The sequence below is a fragment of the Diorhabda carinulata genome, chromosome 2, assembly GCF_026250575.1.
Source record: "Diorhabda carinulata isolate Delta chromosome 2, icDioCari1.1, whole genome shotgun sequence".
In the NCBI taxonomy this organism is placed as follows: Eukaryota; Metazoa; Arthropoda; class Insecta; order Coleoptera; family Chrysomelidae; genus Diorhabda; species Diorhabda carinulata.
Genome location: NC_079461.1, coordinates 25,777,670 through 25,803,981, shown reverse-complemented (window position 1 = coordinate 25,803,981; position 26,312 = coordinate 25,777,670). Strand labels below are relative to the sequence as shown.

The 26,312-nt window shown below is 32.6% G+C and overlaps 2 protein-coding genes across 7 annotated transcripts in view; one reads left to right on the top strand and one right to left on the bottom strand.

Annotated features, from left to right (window-relative positions):
* LOC130890782 (tyrosine-protein kinase transmembrane receptor Ror-like) overlaps nucleotides 1–26,312 on the bottom strand; it is a 116,496-nt gene that overhangs the window by 35,045 nt on the left and 55,139 nt on the right. The window lies entirely within an intron of this gene.
* The window catches only part of LOC130890783 (protein translocase subunit SecA), a 52,210-nt gene continuing 31,917 nt past the window's right edge, over nucleotides 6,020–26,312 (top strand). Inside the window, exons 1-3 of one of the 3 annotated variants that reach the window (XM_057795105.1) lie at nucleotides 6,020–6,213; nucleotides 13,765–14,060; nucleotides 22,053–22,073. In XM_057795105.1, coding sequence (XP_057651088.1) covers nucleotides 13,888–14,060; nucleotides 22,053–22,073 — 194 coding nt within the window. In that variant the 5' untranslated portion in view covers nucleotides 6,020–6,213; nucleotides 13,765–13,887. The remainder of the gene's footprint in view (nucleotides 6,214–13,764; nucleotides 14,061–22,052; nucleotides 22,074–26,312) is intronic. The other 2 variants (XM_057795103.1, XM_057795106.1) reach the window with 2 other exon arrangements.

Here is a 26,312-nt window from a genome sequence, read left to right as displayed (position 1 = left end):
ACTTGCCACATGCATGAAGCCCCAGAACAAGTGTTATCAATGAGAACGGCAGCGCTGTAGAAAAACTCATTATGGGAGATCGACGCAGTACTGTAAGCAATATGACTTGGTTACCGCAATAGGTGCCAAAGCTTATGAATTTTGAGCAGAAATTTACACGCTGGGAAGTTTGCACTTGTCTCCTGTAGCGGTATGAAGGGGAAGGAGAAAATTTGTTGCACCGATTTCCACCAGGGATGAGACTCTGGTACACCACTATATTCCGGAGAGTAAATGCGCCTCTATGGATTAGAGGAAGAAAGACGAAGGCGCACTGTCAGCTGCAACAATGTGAGCATTATAAGCGGCTGACATGGTTCCAACAGGACGTGGCCACAAGATTTTTTAATTCATACCAATAAATGCATATAAAAATAAGTATAATGTATTTTTTTTAACTAAAGTAGTTGGGTCGTTATGAGACACCTACTGATTATGCTAATTCCAAATCTTAATTTCATTGAATCGAATAAAAATTTTTATTATTTATCTTCCAGCTAGGTATTTTATTTTATCATAGTCGAAGTCTCTTATTTTCACATGTATTTTTTGTCCCATAAAATAGATCAACAGAACTATCGACAAAGATTAATTATGTATATAAACACAACCTATACCGAAAACACTCTCGGTCTATCATTGACAAGCCAACAAAAATAAACTCAAAGTAATGTATAAATAAAATAATATATTGAAAACTTAAATAATGTGTATACGTAAAACAGTAATTTTACATTAAGTTGTTACCGATGATTTCCATTTGGCAAAATTTCAGCAATATCGTTGAAAGTAGAAGAAAATTGCAGAAATGAAGAAAATGCACGCAAATATACTTTCAAATGTAAACAATTATATCAATTTATTATTTCAAATTCGTTCATCATAAAATATTTTTATAGTTGTTTCAATTTCACGGTACTTAATGTATTAAAATGTAAATAATCAAATATATGTGGTACAAAACTTGTTTTGCGAACATTAAATTGCTTTTGCTAAAAACATTATGTCGTTTGAAGCAATAAACATTATTACATACTCCCAAAATATCTATGAACTTTTATTGTGAAAAGATAATTCCTGTTAGGATCGTAATAGAAGAAATGAAAAACTTATTAACTACCTTTAAATTATACGTATAACGTAAAATATTGTATAATTCGAAATGTCAAGAAACTAGAGAACCTACGGTATTTTTAAATACAATGGACCCCCTTTGATCCGGCCCAAATATAATCTTCCGCCCTCTGTAATCTGGTATGTCCATTATTATAGAATATTTGTTTGATAATTTTCGCTGATGTGGATAATTCATTATTGAACTGGTTATATTTTGTACGCGCCACTACTATTGTGCTTGAAACGTGGGGATTGTGTTGATTCTGATTAACTATGTGAGTGTGTAGTGCAACTGACTTTAGTTATTACGTGTTATGTATTTCCGTATTTCCGTTGTTTCGTGTAGTAATATTGTGTCAGCTCTATTTTATCATAATAACAGCGTTGTTGTGGTTTTTAATTGATAACTGATGAAGACAAATGAAGACGTGTTTGGTTACCTCTCCCTAAATATTAAGAACTTATAGTGAAGGTATCACATCGGAAATAAAATATAAAGAAAAGAATTAGAAAACGCTTACCTAGAAGATATATTTGGGGGGTTCATCAGAGAAGATGGCAAAAACGAAGATAATGTCAATAATTGATAAAAACTGAGAGCTAGTAATTCAAAGAACCAAAGATTTTAAATAAGAGGAGTATTAGCAAGGTTGAATATACGAGTATACAATTGAAACATGTGTCCAGTTCAACTTAGAAAAGAATCATCGCAAACGGGAGATAATAGCAGATAGACACCCCAAAGTAGACTACAGGATAATAGATAGAATACTAGTTAGCCTAGACCAGATCCATGCATAAACAAAATAGCAACGAACAATAACTTATTAGTGTCGAAAAATTGGAGTATCGAGCCATCATCAAGTATCTGTATTTAAAAGGGTTAAGAGGTAAGTAGAATTACGAAGATGGTGGTCCCTATGCGACCGTGGAAAATTGGAAAGCAAGCTTCAAAAGAAGTGAATTTTTCATTGAAGATGATGACTGATCGGGAAGGCCAGTTTCTGTGTCAGTCCCCGAAAATATCGATGCAGTTCATGACATTATTTTATCAGACCATCGAATTGGGCATCATATAGTTCGCGTCAATTTGGACATGAGAAAAATTGTCGCAAAATGGATCCCCAAATGTTTGAATTTTGACCAAAAGCGTACAAGGATAAAGCATCGCGTTCGATCTGTGCTCGATTTGAAAACGATGTACACTTCGTAATAGGAATTGTTACTATGGATGAGACTTGGGTACAGTCTACGATCCAGAAACCAAACAACAATCGATAGGATGGCGACGCTCTGGTTCTCCAAGACCTAAGAAGTTTCGTGCCCAAAAATCTGCTGGAAAAGTTTTTGCTTCAGTTTTCTGGAATTCCCTTGAGATAATCATGATTGATTTTTTGGATAAGGGTAGAACAATAACTGATACTGATAGAGTCTTGTTTTATATTTTGAATAATTTATCTTAGTGCTGTACTTTGCTGTTTGTCACGTGAAACTGGTCACATAGACGTAACTTTAAGAGCAAGTATTGCTCGTGATTTTTATTAAAGCTATTAGTTGTGGGTTAATTTTAAATCAAATACAGAAAGCTGCTGCGGCTCACAAAGAAATATGTTTATATGAAAAATTACGTTCTGGAGATTTTTCCCTCAAAGATGAGCAACGTTCGGATCGGCCTACTGAGTTAATGATGACCAAATCATATCATAAGAGGATAGTCATATAACTGTTCCAGAGGTTGCGAAGAGGCTACATGTATCGCACACAACAATTTAAAAACACTTAAAATGTCTTAGAATAGTTGAGAAGCTGTTGTTGGAAAGTGATGCCGCATCCCCCATTCAGTCCTGATCTGGCACCATCTGATTACCATTTATTTCGAAGTTTGCAGAATTCTCTGAATGGTCAAACTTTCTGACGATAAACAAAGACGATAACCTTCAATCGTACCTGGTTCAGTTTTTTACTGATAAGGACTGGAAATTTTATGAGCACAAAATCAGGAAGCTTTATGTTTTATTTTATACTACAAAACCGAAATTACTAGTAATTAAGATTTTACTTAGAGGCGCCATCTGATTTTTGATCGAAACATAACTTTTTTATGTAAATCAGAAAATAGAGGAAAACATGAAACCTACCTTTAAAAAGTTGTACTTTAATGAAAACTAATAAAAGTGATAGGATGAAATTTAATAAAAATCGACAAAAAAAAGTACAAAAACAAATGTAATGTAGCCAAATATCGAAATACACTATATACAAAATTTTTTAAACTTCAGGACAGTTTCCCAAAAAAAATTCACAAAATTTTGCCAATAGGATTACTTTATAATTTTACAAATAAAACTATGTTATGAAAGTAGGATAGGAAAAGGTTGACATTTTTTATTATGTATATAAAGTTAATCTGTTAACGTCTATTGCTACAGTGGAAGACGGTGAAAAAAAAAAAGAAAAATCAATCAGGTACTAAAATACTCCTGATTTTTTGGAAACCGGTTCTTCTTTATAGCAGATTTTCAATTCGAGTTGATCCTTTTCTGAGGTCTATATGGCGGAAGAAATGTCTTTTCATCTAATCCGTAACAACAGTTTTTCGAGTCGAATTCTCAACTAAAACTTCACTTAATAACGATATCGAAACTCGAAAAATTTCTGTTTTCTGTTTCTGAACTACTCCCTTTATAGAGTTGGCTTTGAAAACTTTGTTTATAAACTATTATTTCAATTCATGAGCAAGTGGAAAATTATAAATTTTGTATCTAGTCGTGGAAGGTGTAAATTTAAGCTTTTTCTTCTCAATTAAATTTTCATTTCTAGAATATATAATTAAAAACTATGATTCCTGTTTATTTTTCCCAGCTTCAACCTCAGTTTTTGATTATATTAATTACTATTCTTTTGATAATTCTTAATAAGTGAAGAATGCAACTATCAACCTACGAGAGAATTTTTATTGAATAAAATTTGGGGGAATGAATATTTCGATTAAACAAAATGATAAAGGATAATTTTTTATTCTTAATTTCTTCTGTTACCCATTGTTAAACTTCACTTCAAACATTTTTTGAAAATTCGTGCCACGTTTACATTTGAGTTTATCTATATTTTAATATAAGTTACAACTATGACAATTGACATTTTTCTACGACTAAACAGATCTTTTATTGTTTTTTGCGACCTTCTTCAATAGAGGACTGCCAACTAAATTCAAACAACAATCATTTCACATGACCCATATCTTCGTTCGTACACAGGATTGCCTAAAAGTGGAGCCCAAAGTTTAAGTTTTTTTAACAAAATTCGACTTTTAGATAGTTGCTACTTAAGTTTTGAGTGCGACAAATAAAAACAAATATTTATACTTGGATATGACACTTTTGTTTTTCAAAATGTTCTCCTTTAAGATCATAACACTTTTGCGTGCGTTTGAACCAATTGTCGAGGCCCATTGAGGTATCTCCAAAACAATAAGAAGAATTGTGTGCCAAACAAGGACCGTACGGCGGAACACTCATCAATTCGATCTTTTGATTGTTTATGTTTGAACTGATGTGTGTGAGCTCGTATTATCCTTGTGGATTCGACTGTACCATTCAGAATTGACCGTTTTACGTTGCTCTAATAGAACGGTGGCGACATGTCCAGTTATTCCGAAAAAAAACCATTTTCTTCGAAGTGCTTCGCGCGGGGATAACTTTTGTTGGATTTGATTCGTCTCGATAGAGTATAGAACTATACAGTCGATTGTTGTTTAGTTTCGGGTTCGAATGCATAGACTTCGAAAATCTACGAAACAACGGTTGTTCGAGAGTGCTTCATCATGAAAAGTCGAAGCGAGTTAATCGGCACACTGCTGTTTATTTAATTCACCTCGAAAGTCATGAAAAACCATCGCGATTTAATTCCTTTTTTCTTGATATATAAATAGATTCTCCTCCAAACTTGTTCTTAGGATCCGCTATTAGTTGGTCTGTCATTTCAATTTTTTAGCGATTATATGTAGTATCACTTAAAAAAACTAATATAGACTTTTAAGAAGTTCAATTGAAACATTTATTGTGCGATATTATTTATATTAACCACGTATCGATTGTATTTTTCAAATAGTTATGCCCACAATTGGAAAAAATTCAAAATAATGAAGACTACGAACAAGAACTTATATCTAGTAACTGAGGTGGCATGTTTGGTGGACTTATACCACTTCGACTGGTAATTCCATTAGTGTTTACATTGTTAGCCCCAAACCACCAGGCAAAAATAAAAATAACTTCTACCACCTTGACTGGTAATTACATTCTTAGCCCCAAAACACCGGACAAAAAACAAAATAATGACATTTATTCTAGGTTGTCTATACAAAGGGAACATAATTTAAAAAAATTTTAACAGTTTTTTGATTATTCCAAATTTTAAACGTAAAACTAAAGATTTCTGGGTAATTTTTAGATTAGAATTTTGTTCATAAATTCTAGTTGGACATTCAAAAGAGTTTTACGTTTACTCTAAGGGCAGCTCCTTTGATTTGGGGTTAAAAATGTGTGCCTCAAATACTAATTAACTTGTCACTTGCTGAATACCTACGGTTTAAGAGCGAAACAAATCCATTTTCTCCGTAATAAGTTCCTCCTACTCCAAATCAACGCTTCCTTGATAACAAATTCTCACACCACGTTAACATTAAACGTATCACAGTACAAAATCTTGATTAATTTTTCTAGTTTTTACTAAGAGTTCTCTATTATGTGTTGAACTAAGAGCTATTTTGTCTAAAAATCTGTTTAACGCGCGCTTAAAATAAACGTTCGATATATTTAGAATCGAGATTTCAAAGATATAAACATACAAGAGTGAGTAATTCAGTTTTTCAGTGGTCTTATTTTGCGAAATGTAGGTGAAAGACCAGTCGACAGAAGCACGAGAAATATTTTGCGAGAGTGTAGTGCGAAGGGATGATTGGAAAATTAAACTGTAAAGTGATTATTGTTGCATTTGTGAAAGTTGTCAGTTTATGTGTTACGGAGAAGGAAGTTGGCATCTAATTATAAAATTATGGTAAATAGGTGGAAATCAATGGTCTAGTAACTATTTCAATGAAAAGATTGTTGTTTAAGACATAAAATTTTTTTCGAATAGTATGTTCTACATCGTTATGTATCATGTGATACTATTTGTTTTTACCTTACTAATAACCTTAATAATAACTTAACAGTAATAAGATTAACAGTATTTATACTTTTCAATAATTGAAGCCGGTTATAATGAAACATAATGGATCTACAGTATACATTTTATTGTAGTAACAGAAATTTTTGGTCTAGAAATGTATATTAACATCGACAGGTTTGACATTTGACAAGAAACTGTTATCAGTAGATTTGTACCAAATTTTTTATATTCTTCTATCACTATACTTTTTTATTTATTTCAAAAAATTGATTTATTTGATGTGATGCAAATGACTAATAAATCTATCTAGTCAGATACAGGTACATAGTGACAGCAACACAATTATTCAAAATATTAGGAACCATTTTTCACTTCTACATGATTATGATAGTGGCGCTTTTAAACATAATTTACTTTAAAAAAGTATTTTCATTATAACCAATAAATATGAGGGTTGTCTGATAAGTTTGGAAACATATGTCCGCATGCATTGAGATATTATCATTGAACTTCCATCAATTTTGGACGCTTAGTTTTATTTCACCATCGTATAAGTGAAGATTTTTCTGACTCTGTAAATAATTGAGTATGGAGCTGTTACTATATATCTGTTTTTGAAAGGCATAATGCCTATGGAAATGAAAGACGAGTTTCTAAAGAAACTAAAATTTTGGGCAGCTGGAATCAAACATAGTCGTATCAGGTTGACTGACTACGTGCGTTTTGGACGGCCAAAAGCTGCGATAACCAGCAATATCATCGAAATACTTCACCAAATGGTATTGGATAACTGTCGGATTAAAGTTTGCATACCGAAAGAACGCATTTCCCATATATCATTGAAGAATTATATATGCGCAAGCTCCTACGCAAATGAAAGACGATTATGTACAGATAATAAAATTTTGGGCAGCTGAAATCCAATGTAACTGTATCAGGTGGACTGACTACGTACGTTTGGGACGGCCAAAAGTTGCGATAATCAGTAATATCATCGAAATAATTCACCAACTGGTATTGGACACCTGTCGAATGGATTGATCATCCACCATATTCACCAAATTGCACATCCAGCGACTTTTTCCTGTTTCTTAATCTTGAAATATAATTTACACGAGAAGCACCGTAAACACTTACCTCCGTAGGGAGACAGCGTTTTAAGAAGATTTACAATATAATCACCGTAGCGAGAATATTGTCTATATCTGAAAAGTCAGTCTTCCGTTAAATCGCCATTGTTTATAATAAGGTGGACAAACATTTTTCTATGAGTTTTGAAAATTGAATTAAGTGAATTTGAACGAATAATTTTTGAAATTAACTATGAAATAAAAAATATTTTTAGAAAAAATGTTCTAAATTTGTAAATGATCAGTAAAGTAAAGGTTTTTCTAATGCCAAACGTAATACAAAACTATTCATTAATTTAACAAAGCATGAAGAGTTGTATTATACATTATGAATTCGATCATAAAATGAAAATTCGTTACGATATTAAGGTTGAAAATATTAAGTTGCTTTTAAATAATTCAGTAAAATATTACAATTATAAGAAAAAAGTGTAAATATTGTATGTACATAGAAAATAGTGATTTAAAATATGGGAATTGGAGCCAAACTAACCACTCAAATAAACTTAGACTCAGACTTAACTAATATTATTTCCTCAGTTTAAATTCAACAGATATTAGATTCAAGCAAATTAAGTTCGTTATTTTATCTTTTAAACACGAAAATAATAATTGCGTCGAATCTTTGCAGGAATTTTGTAGAATTATATCGGCTGGGGAATTTCCTAATGTAGTTGATAATGCAAAGTAAATTTACTCCTTATTTGGCTCTACTTTTCGTTGTGAGAAGCTCACTCGGAAAAGAAGTTTTTAAAATCTAAATAAAGAACTTTAATATATGATTCGGGTTTGACAAGCGACTTAAACCTGACATTGAATTGCTATTAAAATCTATACAGCACCAGAGATCGGATTGATTAAAATTTGTTGTCATTTATACTTATTATTTTGTAATTATTAATACGTACACATTTTTTCATTTTATTGCGATTGATAATAAATGATACGAGAAATGAATTTAAATCTTAATTGAAGTGGTTCAGTTACTTACAATTATAGAGCAATAAGGTCACATCAAACTCGTTGAAAATGAGAATTTTCATCATCCCAAATATTTCTTCAATTAAGCAGTAGTTTACGAGCTAGATTGGCCTAAAAAAATATTTTTTTAGGTCATATGTAAAATGGTATTGTTTCTTCAATAATCGAAAAATTGAATATTGACTCCATTCCGATAATTGCTGATTCAATCAACGATTGCTTAATTGAGAATGTTTATACATACGAGGTCTGGCGATTAAATAACGAGACTGGTTACGAAAAAGGGTTTTATCATAAAAATTATTCTATATTCGAATGATCTCCTTCAATATACTCCCCTTCCTTCGCACACATTTTTCCATACGTTTTTACCATTGATCGAGCAGTGCTGGAAGTCTTCCTTGGTGAGTGTCCTTAGGAGCACTGCCGTTTTTAGCTTTACCTCTTCTATCGACTCAAATCGGGTCCAATTCAAAGCAGATTTTATCTTTGGAAACAAAAAAAGTCGCACGGTGCCAAATCTGGTGAGTACGGCGGGTATTCGAGCACTGGAATGGGCTTACAGGCCAAATACACAGTTTCACAGATAGCGCGTTATGGGCAGGTGCGTTGCCCAAAATCGGGCTTTAAAAACTCGTTCTCGCAGTGTTGCCAAAACTAGCAAATAGTAAGTCATCACGATATTGTTAATGTCGAAAAAAAAAACGAATAACATTGACTTGAATTTTGATTTGCTCTCTAGGCCCTCACTAAAGCGCTCACACTTACACCATTCTCTAGACGCGCAGTCTCGTTATTTAATAGCCAGACATCGTATTCAAATGCCATTTTCTGCATCAAAATAAATATGTTTGGGTCATCCTACTTTTCGTTCAGCTGGACTCTTATACATAATACAGGTACACTTTCACTGACGACTTTTTTCATCCTTCGATCGTTTCCTCGAATAACTACCTTAATAAAGCGATTTTTCTTCACCACCCGAATGACCGTCGCCTAAATCATGCAATTCGAAGTTACCTTATTTTGAAAATTCCAGCTTTCTTTTAGTCTTCTTAATTTTTTAATCACATACAATTACCCTTATCCTTTCCAATTTACCTTGTAGAATGTTTCAAGAAAACCCAACATACCTATGTACCAATCACACTATTTCATGACATCCCCTCATTTCTGACTAACACGAACCAAAAGGAGACGTTTTTGATCTAAGGGTTGACTGAATGGTCCACCCGGTATTGCATCGAACGCAACTCGAACAACGTCTAAATCGACTCTAACCTAGCTAAGCTGTTTCTAGAGGTTAGGTATACACGAGAGATAACGGCTAAGTTTAATTTTTCCCTTTATATTCACGGTGGTCTTCTACCAATAGTAGCTCGAATTCAAATACTTCGCTTGTCACCTTCTACAAGCAGCATATCTTTTATTTTTGTATTTGAAACGTTATTACTGTTACAGAATAGATAGATTATCATTTCCGTAGAGTCAAATACACTTAAAGCTGTGACATTTTAATATTTATTCATGCATTAAGAGCGAAAAGTGATATTGCTTGAGAGTAACAGTTACAGCAATTACCAGAAAATAATAATGTCACTTTTCACTCCCAATACATACAACATTTTTTCCACAATAATAAAATGGAACTATTTTAGAATCATTAACTTTATTGTGAATATAAAGCAGGGATTTACTTTGTAATTTGAGAAAAATGGGGCCTCGGACCATGGATCTTGATCAGAAAAATAACGAAACAATATAAAAATGTGATAGTTATAGATATTTAGGAGTGAATTTCAATATGAAGGATGAAGCCGATATAAAATCCAGAATAAACAAGACAAAACAGATAATAAAAGCACCCAATGGAATTCTATGGACTACAGAGATAGGCAAACAAAGAAAAATGAGAATACCTGACTCCACGATCAACAGCATGTTAATATATGATTAGAGACTAAAAGAACCAATAAAAAAAGCCGTGAGCAGCAGAGCTCCATCACGAAAGTCGAATTTTTCGCCGAATGAAGAATTTAACTGATACACAAACAAATCTTTCCATAAAATGAATTTCTTGGAAATGATATCAATTCTCAATCTTATTTCTTTATATGGAAAATTTGCTATTCCTCAATAACTTTTCATTTCACAAGTTAACTCTCTCTCTCTCTCGAATGAAAATTCATAATTTCAATAGACCCGGTGGTCTCGAATTTCAATTGACAACAAAGAAAAAATTGTCATAATGACAAAAAATTTCGAAAATGGGAAGTAAAAAAAATCACCCTAGCAACGATCATACTCGTAATATTCATTAAATAGGAGGCGGTCCAGTTCAACAATTACAACGATTAAAATGATTTCGGGCGTTTTGTGCTAGAAGAACTGAAGAAGAAAACTTTGAACTTGAGAAAGACAATTATTCAACATCACCCCTATTTGCATGCGTAGTTCGAACCCTCTAGTTAAACTTTTTCTGGCCAAAAAATAAGAAAATATAACAAAAATGACCATAAAATGGAGAGGGGTGGAGATGGAAAGTTTCGACCTTAGAAAGGAAATCATCTCGCAACTAATTGAACCTACTACATGTGAAATTTCATTTTTCAGTCGCTTTTCGTTTGACCTGCAGAGGTGAGCAAAGGTCAAAAACCACTTTTTTGCACTGCGAAATATTCATTTGTTTTCAACCAAACTCTAATAACATCAATCCGTCGCCAAAAAAGCCATGTATGCTAATTTTGAACCAAATCGGACCCATAGCAATTGCTCGAGAGACGAAAATAAGAATTGTAGCTTAAACAGATATATATATATATATATATATATATATATATATATATATATATATATATAAACTACAGACATTCGAAAAACCATCATAATCGTGTTCAGGAGGTCTCAAAACATGGGAAAAATGATGTGCCCCCCATTCTTCTTCTAGTCATGCCCACCGTAATAGTCTAATTTTTCCTTGAAAAATTTGACTAACAAGGTAAATATAAGCTACAGAAATGGACGCAATGAGAAAGGCATCCAGGACATCAAGATTAGAATGAGTGACTAATGACAAAATTAAGGATCAAATAGGTGTAGAAGAGACAGTTATAACATGTATAGAAAGGAAACGACTAGTAAGGTACTCGCATCTTCAAAGAATGACAGAAGCAAGATTTCTTTAATCTCTTAATTCTTAGACCTTTTGATATGTTTATGTTTCTAAATGTTTTTGATTTTAAAATTAGTTTTTTCAATAATTTTTAAAACTTAGATCAGATTATATCAATACGATAATAAGAAATAGAACTGCATTAACCACTCATCGACAAAACATAAATTCAATTATGAAGATTCGCAAATTCTTTAAACTGAATCTAATTCACGAAAAAGAGAATTTTTAAAATAGGTTCACATTCATAAGAACGAAAAAGCTATGAATTATAAAAAAGATCTAAATAATTTGAGTAAAATTTATAGCTCTATTTTGTAAATTCTAATAAAACTACGAATATTTAATTGATCACTGATGTAAAGATTAAAGAAAAATTAATTTTTCTTATTAGAACAAAGTTCTATTTTGATTTTATTCTTATTTTGATATTCTTGACGAAGGTGATCTATTGATTGATATAAATACGCAAATTTTTGGCAGGTGCGTTAAGTATCTTTATTTTTTTTTGTAAGATCTGTTAAGTTTCTGTGTCTTTTTATACAGGCAATTACTAATAGGGGCTTTTTGTTTGTTTGCACCAATATAGAGATTTCAAGAATCCAAAAGAAGAAAAACAAGATGGTTTTAATATATAAAGCATAAAAAGTGAATACAAAAGTAAACTAAACAGTGTTAGATGTTAAGTGTGGACATAAGTTAAATATTGGTGAATAGTTAAACTTGTAAGTGTTAGTGAATATTTAGTATATAAATAAACTATGTAAGTAAAATACCTATACCGTGTGTAGAAATTCATTCAACACATTTTGTGATTAAATACTTATATATATTAGAACATTACAATAATTAACTTATTGATTTTTATATTGAAAGTGCAGTGTACATGTTTTCATAATAATTCCATTTCGAAGTAATATTAGATCTAATTTGCGTTTTTGCATATTCTGGATAGTTACTATTGGCGCAATTGTGAATATGATGGCCCAAATTAAAATTTCATTGCTGAATGAATTTTTTCATTAAAACCATCACCTGTGTAATGAACGGCAATTCTTCCACCTCCCAAGTCGTTTTAATATGTTACAGCATCTCTACCGTTTACCAGGAAAGTAGCTGATGCTTGGAGAAAGCAGAGTATGTTTATAAATGACAGTCTTATACTAAGATGACCCAATAATAACCGGAACAACATTATCAGTTCATTGCAGTCTGGCTTATTTTATTTGTCTGCAGCAATTTTTTTGGTTGACGCTAATTTGTTTTTATTCCGTTGTTGATAATGAGACAAGGTATTTTAATTATGACTTAGATTCAATACAGTCAAGTCAATGGAAGACGCCATCTTAAGTCTCAAAACAATGTTGATTTGCTATTTTCATACACTTCATACACCAAGAGTGTAATTCATACAGAGTTGGTTCTAAAAAAGCGGATTTTGGGCAGAAAGGAGTTTCCATGCATCAAAATAGGGATGAAAGAATACCGATTTCATAGTACATATTAAAGAACGACGACGAGCTGATAGCCATTCCTACAGATGAACAATGGTAGGACCGGTAGAACAAATCTATTATCTGTAATGAAGGGTATTTCAAAGTTATTTTGTAAAAAATTATATATTTTTGGGTCTTTCCTCATAGATTTAGATATTTAGCGATTTCGTTTGGTGCTGTATGCTCATATTCACAACATGATTACAACATTTTCCTTTGGAATCTTTCAAGAAAAATCGTGGCGGTCTGTATTCCTTCAACACTATGTGTCTTCAATACCTTTATATTTTTACCAAGCTGTCATGCCTACAGGCAGCAGTAATTTTAATTATCAGAACAATCTATAGTCTACCGAAAACTATGCATATATTAGCATACAAATTAAAGCTTTACCTGTTAATTGGGATTTAGGAGTCTGATTTACATATTCCAAAATATGAATGTTAGAGTACATGGATCATGTAGTTAATGAATAACATTCCTAGCCTATAGTTTCGAACATGAAAAACATAAAACAATTTCGGGAAAAGCAATACAAGAATAATGTAGACTATAAAACCAAAAATAATGGGAATCGAATCAATCGGAACTTTTATACATAGTTTTATACTACAACAGTTTCTATATAAATAAATAAAATACGATCTTCTATTTTCAGATTGCGTTGTAAAAATATTTATTGTATGCAAATAAACATTCCTGCGGAAGACCCTTCCTTTCAAAAAGAGAAGTATTTATATTACGAAACAATTTAAACATTTCACATGTCACTGTGCTGTAAATGCCAATGAAAATTTATGAAATAGAAAAATCAAGATTCAATGAGACTGAAACCCTCTGGAATTTTTTAATAAGCAATAATTTCGGAAATAAACTAATCAAGATCAACATGTCACGGCCCATGAATATGCTGAGGACCAGACGGAAAGACTGCAATGTTAAACCCAATAGAAGGTGAGAAGTAAATGTCATTTAGATATGTTTTAAAAATATTTCATACATCACAAAGCTTAAGTTGTAAATATATAACATCTGACTAATCTGACAGCACGACTTTTTGTATATAAGAATGAAAAAATAGTTATTTTGGGTGTCTCACGATGTTTTGATATTTCGAAAAAAAGCATTGAAATGTTAAGGACTAGTAGTAACCCTTATGTTGTTGCCAAATATTACTTGATTACCATTTTAATGGTACAAAATAAGTATGTGTTTATGAAAACATCCTTTTCGAAAATTGAACTCGACAATTTCAATTAACAATATTTGACTTTTGTTATGGTGTCATCTTGTTCAATACAGTGTTATGATAAAGTGATGCACAAAATTCATAAAACATACAACGTTAAGTTTGTGAAGAAATACAAAAAAAAATGAGAGAAATAATAAAAAAACAAAATAAACTTGATAATGAATTTATGAAAAAAATCGCATAATTAAAAGTATTAAATCTAAAGTTACCTAGTAGAACATCCTGACTCATTCAACCGAAATGATGGTAGGTTACGGCAATAGACTTCGAAGCTATTAAGAAACACATTTTGAAAGACCTCCAGTTGCTGGAAGTGGAAAGCGTGAGGGATGCTCCATAATATGGAAGACAAGGAATAAGCGACGATTCAAAGTTAGATATTTGGCTATGATTAGAAGTCAACTCTCACGCAACTACAATATAAATTGTCTTATAACAAAATGTTAGTCAGGTGTGTGTTGTAAAGGTCAACTTGTTCACGAACCTCTCAGAAGAAGATCCGGACACACGTTTGGAATGTTGTGAAGTTATGAAAATCCAGATAGTCTAGTATGTTTAGACGAGGCAATTTTTTGCTTAAGTGATACATGAGCTACTGGGTTCAGACTCAGACACCCATTGCACCCAAAAGCTTTATGTTTGGGTAGGATAGGTTAGGGTCATTTATTTCACAACAATTTAACAGCTTTAATATTTTCGTATGGCAGTTCTTCCGCACTTAGATTGTAGATTGTTTTGGGGAGTCGTTTTTGCTTTACACCCCCTTGTGCACCTATACCTAGAAGATATTTTTTACTCTATATTTTATTGATCTGCTTCCAAAATACATATCTCCTCCCAAAGGAGGCTAGTTTATTGAGGTTCTGTTTCCCACTTCCCAAGGTATTATTACTACTCCTTCAAGTTATTTAAGCTTTTTATCGAAATTGGCAGGACTTTGCAGAGTAGATGCTTTGCTGTTTCTATGGCTTGCTTGCAGAATCTGCAGTTGTTGTCCTCTGCCTCTGCCATCGTCTTAAGAAAGTTTGGTAATCACGAGAAGTTCTTCAGACTTCTTAGCTCATATGGTATGTATATTTTGGATTGTTTTATGGCTGGAGTGTTCCTCCTCTCCAGTAAGCTCCATGTGATTCTTCATCCATTCGTTCATGAGGCCACTGTGGGGTTCTGGTCCAAAGTATGTAGTAGATGCCACTTTTTGGCAAGGCTGTCTACCTCATCATTTCCTGGTATACCCAGGTGACGTGGAAGCCATATTAGGGTTACTTTCTTTTTGTTAGCTAGTGCTTTTAGGGTTTGTTTACATTCGCACACCACTTTGGATGTACATTTAATAGCTTTAAGGACCGTCAAGGCTGCTTGGCTATGTGAGAGAATGTATATGTGCTATTCAGAGAGGTTCCTATACAAATACTCCTGGACACATTTGTTTATTGCTAGAAAATCTACCTAAAAAATGGTGAGTGATGTTTTCAGGGGTATGGAGAGCTTGCAGAAATGCTCAGTACAGATTCTTACGCTAGCTTCGAACCGTCTATGTATCAGAGCTTGCGGAAGATATTTGTTGACCTATGATTGGCGGTCCTTAATTACTACTTCGAATGGGGTATTATCGTCCAACATGCTATGTATTTGTTTCATAGAGTTGTCACGGCTTTATTTATTAGCTCTAGAATCCTTGAGTGACCTATCAGACTTTTTGGCTTTAGTTTTCCTGTCTGGATTAGCCTGCGGGTATCGATAAATGCCTTTTTCTTCACTATCATGTGAAGAGGAAGTAGGTTTAGTAGCGCCTTTAAGATTGTAGTAGAGCAAATTGACATTGCCATTTCCACACCTAATTGCGGCAAATTCGGATCCAAATAATAGACAAAACTTGGATCGCAGTATTTGGTTTCAACAAGACAGTGCACTACCATATTATGGTCTTAATTTTCAAGATATCTAATTTAAAAATTCGAGTCTATTAAGTTTATTTTCATTTTTATTACTTGTCTCGTGTTTTTTCTTATGTGATCCCTACTTAAATCACTTTTTTATAATGTCAAAAGTCTATTAGCTCCTTATTGAAAAAATATTGATGACATTATAACTGACAAATTTGACGTTCCATTTTTTCGACTTCCGCTAAAAGGTGAAATAAACCGTTTGATGGGTTTTCACTCTCTCTCTCCGTCGTACCTGTATGTTCCAACATCCGGATCAAATTTCTAATGTTAAAGTTAATGGATTCCTTTCGTGTACGATATTTCATAAGCTACAATCCTTTAACAGTCACTACTGAATTATTGTTATACTTCTTCCAATATCAATTGGTGAAAACTGTTATCCGGGGAACAATCAATATTTCATAAATACGCACGGCACTCATACCAAATTAAGAAATGAAAAATAATGTTTACTCCCCGTATAAAACCGTGAGTCCAAGTGGACTCATCATCTCCACTATTTATCAATGAAAATATATGTGCATTTCTATTGGCCGAAGCTGTCAGAAGACCTATGTACACAATTTATTTGAAATATTCCCGCTAGACAGTCCACGATAAGCAGTGGCATTGCTGAGTGAGATTTATTTAATTCAAAAATATGGGGTTCTTTAGACCATCGCCGAATGTAGACAAAAAAATTGCACAGTGTATTTTAAATATATTCGAATGTTTGAAAAAGGAAAATAATCAGCAAGCTGATAATACAATCATAATAAATGTTGCTGAATTATCTAGAGTAAATAAATTTTCCATCTATCGAGTAGTCACGAAAAGGTTGCTGTATATCATTCACAGAACTGAAAAACATGAAAAGAAAAACTGGAATCGGTTGGCGAGCTACTCAAGATTTTATACGTAGAACAATTTATAGTTTATATAAGAATAATCGAATCGTCAAGTAGTTCGATGGCGACAAGATTATTTGGGTCAGATACAAATTCTAATAGACGAATGGGGTACAAAAAGGGTACAGTTCACGTATGGTACCCTGTTTAAATCAAACTCCCTTACAGGAAGGTACATTTTATTCGTCTATTTACGTTTTTTAATCTAATATTCAGTTATAGCAAGCTAAGAGATACTTTCTCGCATAGGATATATGATTAAAAGTATCTATAAAAATAATAAATTTATAAAATAAGGTATTTACGCCTATAGTAGATCAAACAAAATTGTCGGCAAGGGTTTTTATAATCTGCAATTGATATTGGAAGAACTATACTCTCGTATGTAAAAAGTGTTCCTCTGCCTGTCCGAATCACTTCATCGATAAAACAAATCCACGATACTCTTTTTGTATTGAATGATATAAAACTTAACAATACAAATTATTTGGAATTTTTGAACAGAATTGCCTATGTTATGAAAAATTACTAAGCCAAATCATTCCTAAATAAAAAAGTATTTAATCAGGTATTACTTTTAAAGTTGAACAGTTATGCCGATCTAGACTAAATAGTTTGGAAACAAAATATATGTCTTAAAATTGAGGTAAACTATTCAATATTCTTATGTTGTCAAAGATTGAACCAACATCTTAAACACGTCAACATTACTCAATAATTTTCGGCAAGTGAATGTCATTTACTAGATTTACAGAGAAATAAGTATTTACAAGGAACAGCATCGCTTTTGAATGACGTTTTATTAGGATTTTTAGAAATTCTAGTACACGTCATATTTAGGATAATAAATAATTTTAAAATATCGTGGGACATTCTATATTAACTAAATAGTTATTGGTAATATTTTACGATATTTATGTAAACCATGATACGTATCTAGGATAGATATAAATAAGTTGTAAGTTCAAAAGTATTGGCATTCTCAAGTTATATATAATATAGTAAAAAGTTGTTGAAACTTTTTTTTCCTCATTTGCATTGGTTTGTAAGAAAAGACAAAACAAAACAACTTTTCGAGTGTCGCTTGTACTACTAGGAGTTCTCACGTCGGAAATCTACAGTTTGTCCACGCGAGATAGCCCAAAAATCATCATTTTGATTAGTTTTCCACGATCTATCTGAAACTTTGTATATAGGTGGTGGAAAGTGTGCACAATGACATATCTTTATCCGTGGCCTGAAATAATTTTTTGTCATCGTCAAAAACACCTATATGTGTCGAATTTTAAGGCAATTTCTCATTGCTGCTTATAGTGCTGTATAGTTCGTTGCTGGTGACTTTACAAAAAAAAAGTTGCATCCTTTTTTTCTTGTCATTAAAAGACCTACAAAAGTATACGTTACACGTGAAAAATATTAATTAGTCCAAGAGATAGACGAAAATAACAATGACTATTATTGTTTCTAGATAAACAATTATAAAGGAGCTTAGTTATTATCATTGAGTTTTGGCGTGTGCAAAAGCTGGAGATTGTACGTTTAATTGTTCATGTCTTATGACTTAACAGCACTAACAAAAAACTTGGTCTATGCGTTGAATGTGGATGTGCTGATTTTTTGATGAGTAGATTCTGCAATCAAGGGAATTTTTTTTCGAAATCCTACAAGACTCAATGACAATAACTGAACTCCTTTATAATTGTTTATCTAGAAACAACAATAGTCATTGTTATTTTCGTCTATCTCTTGGACTAATTAATATTTTTCACGTACAACGTCTACTTTTGTAGGTCTTTTAATGACAAGAAAAAAAGGATTCAACATATCGTCGAAAACTAAGCGATTTTTCCTAAATTGCCTGGACAAAGTATGCAATGGATAAAGGTGGAATTCTAAAAATCATTCATAGTAAATACAGTACGAAGCCATAAGAGCGGAAATAATGTCATTTGTCGAAACAAACGTCATGTATAACATGCTAATGTCGTTTTTGCGTGTATAATAACGCTGTCCTGAAACTTTTTAATTATGTTAAAAACTAAAATATACATATATGTATAACGTAATGTCCGTTTTCTAAAGATCGACGACTGGCCTCTTATCCCACTCCACCGCGCAGTTAAATAACAATTTATATGCATAATAGTAGATATGATAAAAAACGACAATCATCAATTATGTACTTACGATGCAAATATGTGCCCGGTTTAGGAAAATAAAAAACGTATTAGTTTAGCTTTTTCGAGGGTCGCAGATTCCATTCATCGATCCCACATGTAGGAAATGAGTACTTCCGATTTTACCAATGATAGGATTTGGTCCACTGGTTCGGCTTTTTGAACCTGATTTATGCATTAAACGTATTTTGGGGTCTTTTTTCAGTAGGTGGGGGTTCATCTGAAGAAGGGACGTACAAAGGTGATATTGATAAGCATATCGAAAAGCCGATCCAGTTTCTTGTTAAGTTAGGTTTGCTATAGTTTAGGTTAGGTTTACTTTAGCTTAAGGAAGGAATAATAATTTGGGAAAAATATTTTTCTATGAAAACCTCAAAAATTTCCACTTGCAAGGAAAAGAGAAAGAGATAGAATTGACATTATAGAGTACGTTATGTTGAAAAACATAAATGGTTACAGAAAAAAATGTATTCTTCTGTTGTTAGGTCGGAAATTTTTCAAACAACCATTGTAATAATAGGTGTGTTTGTCTCTGTATTTGAAATGTGGACTTTTTTAGATATCCTGTAACTGAAAACAGATTTATAAATCGTTAACGTGATAAGCTAATTAAGTTTTGCCTTAAGCCTTTCAATTTAATATATGTTTTATCCATAGTCACATACTAAAAGTAAAGAAAAAACATATTAAAACCTCTCCAACTAATTAAGTTGTTGACTTCATGTAGTTTCTCATGCAATGTAGTTTTATGAATATTAATAATTGTTTCGTGATACAATATAATGAACTTTATATAATCAATACCCTACAGCCACGCCATTACGTTCACTACTTTTCTAAGCAAGATTGACTAACCAAATATTTTTCAAACGTCCTTTAACTATTACAAAGACAACTTAAAAAGGACTCTATAAAGAAAAAAATGTTTTTCAAATTTCCTTAAAATATTACAAAGGGAACTTAACAAGGAGCCTAAAAACAAAAGATTGTGATATAAGTATCCTTTGTAACGTCAAAAAAATTCATAAAGTTTTCGTTTGAACGATGACACGCATCGTCCCTTTTGATATCGAAGCACCAAAAATTTTTTCAAATTTCCTTAAAATATTACAAAGGAAACTTAATAAGGAGCCTAAAAACCAAAGATTGTGATGTAAGTATTCTTTGTAACGTCAAAAAAATTCATTAAGTTTTCGTTTGAGCGATGACACGCATCGTCCCTTTTGATATCGAAACACCAAAAATTTTTGCAAATTTCCTTAAAATATTACAAAGGAAACTTGATAAGGAGCCTAAAAACAAATGACTGTATGTAAGTATTCTTTGTAACGTCAAAAAAATTCATTAAATTTACGTTTGAGCGCTGCCGCGCATTATTCGTTTTTATATCGAAGCTCCAAAATTTTTTCATGCTACCTATGGGATGCCTTTATAAAAAAAATGAAAAACGAATTCCTGGAAATAAAAAAAAATTATTGCAGATATGAATTTTATCCTGAATGATTACCGCCAATACTTGAAATACATCATTCATTTGAGCACGGATGACACATCAAATAAATTGCCTATACTGTGGTGAACAAAACAAAGAAATAAAATATGTTTTTTGTAACAGGTATAATCACTACATATGTACAACTATCAAAGACGTGAAGAGTACACAAATATGTAAATTATGAAATAATTAAACTTAAATAAAAATAATTACATCACAATTTTTTGTTAATAGGTTCCTTATTAGGTGACCTTTGCAATAGTTAAATAAAATTTTTGGGTTTCTGTTCAGAATCGTGAAATATGTCCAGAAACTCACTTAATCTTCAATTTTTGATAGTAAAATTATATGTAACCTATTATAATTATTTTGTGAACAAATATTCGCGGTAGAAAACTCCGCGGATAACTTCACACGGATAAATTTGATCGGATTTGAAGATCGTATTAAGTTATTGTTGAATTTTGTAGGTTAAAACTTTTCTCAGTGTTTGAACAGAGACCGTCCGCATCAAACCAGGACTTAATAGTAATGAGATCTTGGCCTATACTAGAATCTAAAGCTTGTACATCCGAACCTCTCCAAGTTACACTGGTGTCATCCGCAAATAAAGTGAATTTACCATTCATTCCTGAGTATGTGACATCATTAACGAATACCAACAAAATAATTGGACCTAAAACTGAACACTGAGGCACACTACTGCCAACTGGTAAATTAGTAGAAACTTTACCGTTAGCTCATATCAGTTGTTTTTTACATTCGAAGTAAGATTCTAAAGGAACACCTCGGATGCCATAATACTCTAATTTGTTATCTTCCATTATCAGCACAGTCAAAGGTGTGTTTCAACTTCTCTGATACTTTCTTGTCATAAACCATTTTATTTCAGATTTTTGAAGAAAATCTCCTATCTCCTTGTGGCTCCCAATTGCGTCATGTTTTGTCGATATTTCGTTTTTCAAAAGCAACTAAGCAAAATATGAAATCTACTAATTGACCATAAAAATTTTAGGTCGATTACTCATCCGGCATATAAACATTTTTTTTAATTATAAACATTCCAAATTATTACATAACAAAACTTTTGAACTCACGATTTATAATTGATGTGTATTTTATTCACTGTACTTTTATAATTAGCACTTTTCGATGTATTAACATACTGATAATTTTTCTATTACAGAGATAATAACAGGGCAACTAGGTAACTTGTGTTTTAATATTTTTGTTTTGATGCTACTAATATAAAAAATTTCATAAAGACTCGTTAAGTGATTTAGCTTAAGCTTATTTGAAAAAAATATCGGTTAAGGACACTTTTTGGATATTGTTGCAAAATCACGGCACTGTTGTAATTAGTCTAAGGGATCTTATCAGAATCAGTACCAGTATCTAGCATTAAGTTATATAAAATTATCGTTTTCCATTAAAACGAAAGGTTCATTTCCTCAGAGAAAATTTAATTCAATTGAAACTAGTTTTAGGGGTCCGAATTACAATTAATAGTATATTCTACGACGAACGTTTAATGGTAATTATATGTAACTAGAAGATTATACTTTTCCACGACTATACAAAGAAAATATCGCACTGAAAAAATAATTGAATTGATTCCAATTATTTTCATTCAGCCTAATCATTAATTTAACATTTTCATTATTTAATAGCCACACCTCGTATAACTAACTGCACTAATGCCACGATTAATTTTATCAGAAAGTATATATGTGGCGTCCAAAAGACTTAATACAGGTAAACATTTCTCGGTACAAATTCCCTCATTATAACGATAATCTATAGTAATATAATGTCCAAATAGCATATAATTAAATTAATCCACCGCAATATATCTGACTTTGGGAAAAACAAATACCTTCTATCTGATCTTTCTTCCATAGTTACACCAACTCAGGTGTGGCGTTTGAAGTGGTGGAGAAATTCATCTCGAGACCACGAAGCGATCAGATCTCATACGCCGAGCTGCGTCGTTTCCGGAGACTTAGCTGGCGCGACGTAATTTTATCTGTCGATGTATATGTAGTTTCGTTGATTTATTATAGTAAGTTTAAGTTTTTGAACTTTGTTATTGTGCTACCTCTCCACTACCCTCGACATTAAGACTAGCGCCCATAACTGGGTCACATCGGGGCATAGGGTTGCGGAGACGTAGCGCAAGAACAAATATATACATCGACAGATAAAACTACGTCGTGCGAGCTAAGTCTCCTGAAACGGCGCAGCTTCGAAGAGATCTCGGCGTATGAGATCTGATCGCTTCGTGGTCTTGCGAAAGAATGAATTTCTCCACCATTTCAAACGTTCGTGTAAGTATGGAACAAAGATCAAGTAGAAGTTTTTTGGTTTTTCCAAAAATCAGATATATTGCGGAGGATTAATTTAATTATATTCTATTTGGACATTGAGAAAGTTACTTGGAATTTCTTGGGTCAGGTATCAGTCAGTCAGGTATCGAGGCATTAGCCTGATGAGTACGGTTCTGAAACTATTCACTAAAATCTTAGCAGAAGAAGTAATGTTTACCGGGATATGTGAAGAACAGCAAGGTTTCAGAAACAACAGATCTGCTATAGATGCTATATTTATAATGCGCCGAATAACTGAAAAAGCCATAGAGTTTAATAAGACAGCCTTTATGTGCTTCATTGATCTCACCCAAGCGTTTGATAGGATACGCTTAACTGATGTTATAACTCTACTAAAAAAAAGGAACGTTCACCCCAATATAATAAGAGTTATCGAAAAATTTAACACCGATAATTATACCTTCGTGAGAACGGCAAACAAATTAGGCAATAAAATACCTGTGGCAATTGGTATCAGACAACGAATGGGAGACAAAGAAATAAAAATAATATGCTATTCTGATGACTCAGTAATCATCTCGGAAGACGAAGATAACCTACAGAAGCTCCTATATAAATTCCAACAAATAGCGAACACGTACAACATGCGAATATCCACAAAAAAAAAACAAAATCTCAGACAATATCTAAAGAACCGAAAAGATGTAAACTAGCGATCTACGATCAGAGTGTAGAACAAGTGATGCCCTTCAAATATCTAGGGACAAACATAACAAGCGATAGCTAAAGAAAGAAGTAAAAGCACAATCAACGAAGGCAGCATTAATATCAGGATACCTTAGAGATTTAATTTGGCGAAATAAATACATGAGCACAAAATGTAAAATTAGAATATATAAAACTTGCGTAAGGCCGGTCATGACATATGCCATAGAAACTAGAGCGGAGAACACAACCACTAAACGGCTCCTGAGAACAACAGAAATGCGGACTCTGAGATCAATAACAGGACATACGTTACTCGATCGGAAGAAAAATGGAGAAATAAGGGACATGTGCTATATTCAGGATGTAGTAAGATGGGCAAAGAGCCGCAGAAGAGAATGGAGAGACCATGTTGACAGAATGCCAAATGAACGGTTAGCAAAAATTGTAAAGGAAAAGAAACCAGACACAACTCGACCTCCTGGACGACCACCTATAAGGTGGTATGAAAGCTGGTCCTCAGCATCCCAACTATTCCTGGCAAACCCTTGATGAAAATACAGGACCTAGTCCTAACGTAAGAAGAAGGAGAAAAAGAAAAACTCAAAAGAAAGAGGATGTTTCAGCGAGTGTTCTTAAACTAAAACGAAGTCTCAATGCTGAATAGAACCTGAGATATTGAGGATAGAACGTTTGTATGTGAAAAACTCCCATAAGTAATGTACAGGGGGGAATCACATTTGAGTATAACTTAAGAATGGTGAAAATTAGATGAAATCCGATGGTTGATGGCTGATCTGTGCATCAATAGCTTTCATTGAAAAAAAATTAAGCAAATCGGTTGGGTAGAACGCCTGAACGGACTCGGAATGGAAATCATCAATTTTTTTAATATATGTATAAGATGTATTTGTTACCTTCGTTGCGAGATATATATCATCTGGTGCTTCTGTGATGAATTTATTTATTTATTTTTAAGGAAAGAATGTTTTGGATTTTTCTTTTCGTTTGAGAGAAGCACACAGTTTAAAATATTCTTCTCTATTCATTATATTATTCAATTTTAGCGTGCTCCTTAACATTGAGTATATCTTCCAAAAGGACGAAGTTAGTTTATTGATATTTCTCCATTCCATAAAAGCGTTATATATTTAATTGTATTATTTTCTTGATTTGTAGGGTAATAAATTGATAGATTTGCAATATTTGGAGGGCTTAGAGATTTCATCATTACTATCATTTTCATTGCTAATTAAATTCGTTAAAAAAAGTATAAAAACTAATAATGAGATAACAGCAATTAATATTTGACGTTTTAAATTGTATATTATTTAGCGGTAGCTATGCGAAGTGGAACAAAATAAAACTGTTACAAAATTAAATTTAGCATAATCGAATTAAAAAATAAGCAGTGCCGTAGTTTTGCCCGTATTTTTAAAAACAAATTAAACTGCTCGTCAAAACTCGAAGCAAAGCTTAACCCTTTCAAAAATTGAGTTATTCATTAAATAATTGTTAGGAAATGTCTTAGCATACTTTCAACTAAGTTATAATATAAATTTTGGGCGATATGTTTACTTTAGAGGGGCCGTGTACAGGCTACGACCGACTTGTGGTTATATGAAGCACAATTTTAGTCGTAAAGCCCATTTGAAATGATGCAAGAAAACATGCAAGGAATTGCACGCAATTCCTTGCAAGATCAAAATTTTACATAATAGACGAATATTGCACGTCGTTTGACATTATGCAAGTCTCTTACCATTGTCACTAATCAAAATTCCAGAAGTAAAACTAAACAATTTCCCAATCTCAAACTTTATTCAATATTTTGGGGAAATTTCAAAAATGGAAAACACAAAGCTGAGTTGAGCGAACAAGAAAATTTGGTCGGTGCATCAATAGCAATAATTCTATCTGCTGATGCGTTGCTTTTAAGTCTGATGGATGGTGTAGCTAGATAATTAGAGGAGAAAACATAGAAAAATTAGTTGAGAGTAGATGAAAAAACATAAACATTTGGGAAACTCATATAACGGAATATTATCGGATTAGAAAATCATTTTCCTCTAAAATAGCAGCTTACACGCAATAAAAATGGCACCAAATCGATCAAAGTGCGAGATCTTGTATGAAACAATAAGCTGAACTTCATCTGCGCATGCTTTTGATCAAAATATTGCGTCTTGCATTGCATTGCACGTTGTCCAGCGGCCTTAAGACATATCGTTGACAAAATTTACTTGGAATGTCATTAGAGATAACCAAATTTACACGTTTGAATGCTTAGTGCGAGGGAGGTTTTGATCGGCATTTCTGAAGTAGTTACGGTTAATGCAGCTTTAAAAGCAGACAACCACTTACAAATCATTCCTTGGTACGAAGGATAATGTTTACGTATCTTTTTCTCAGTT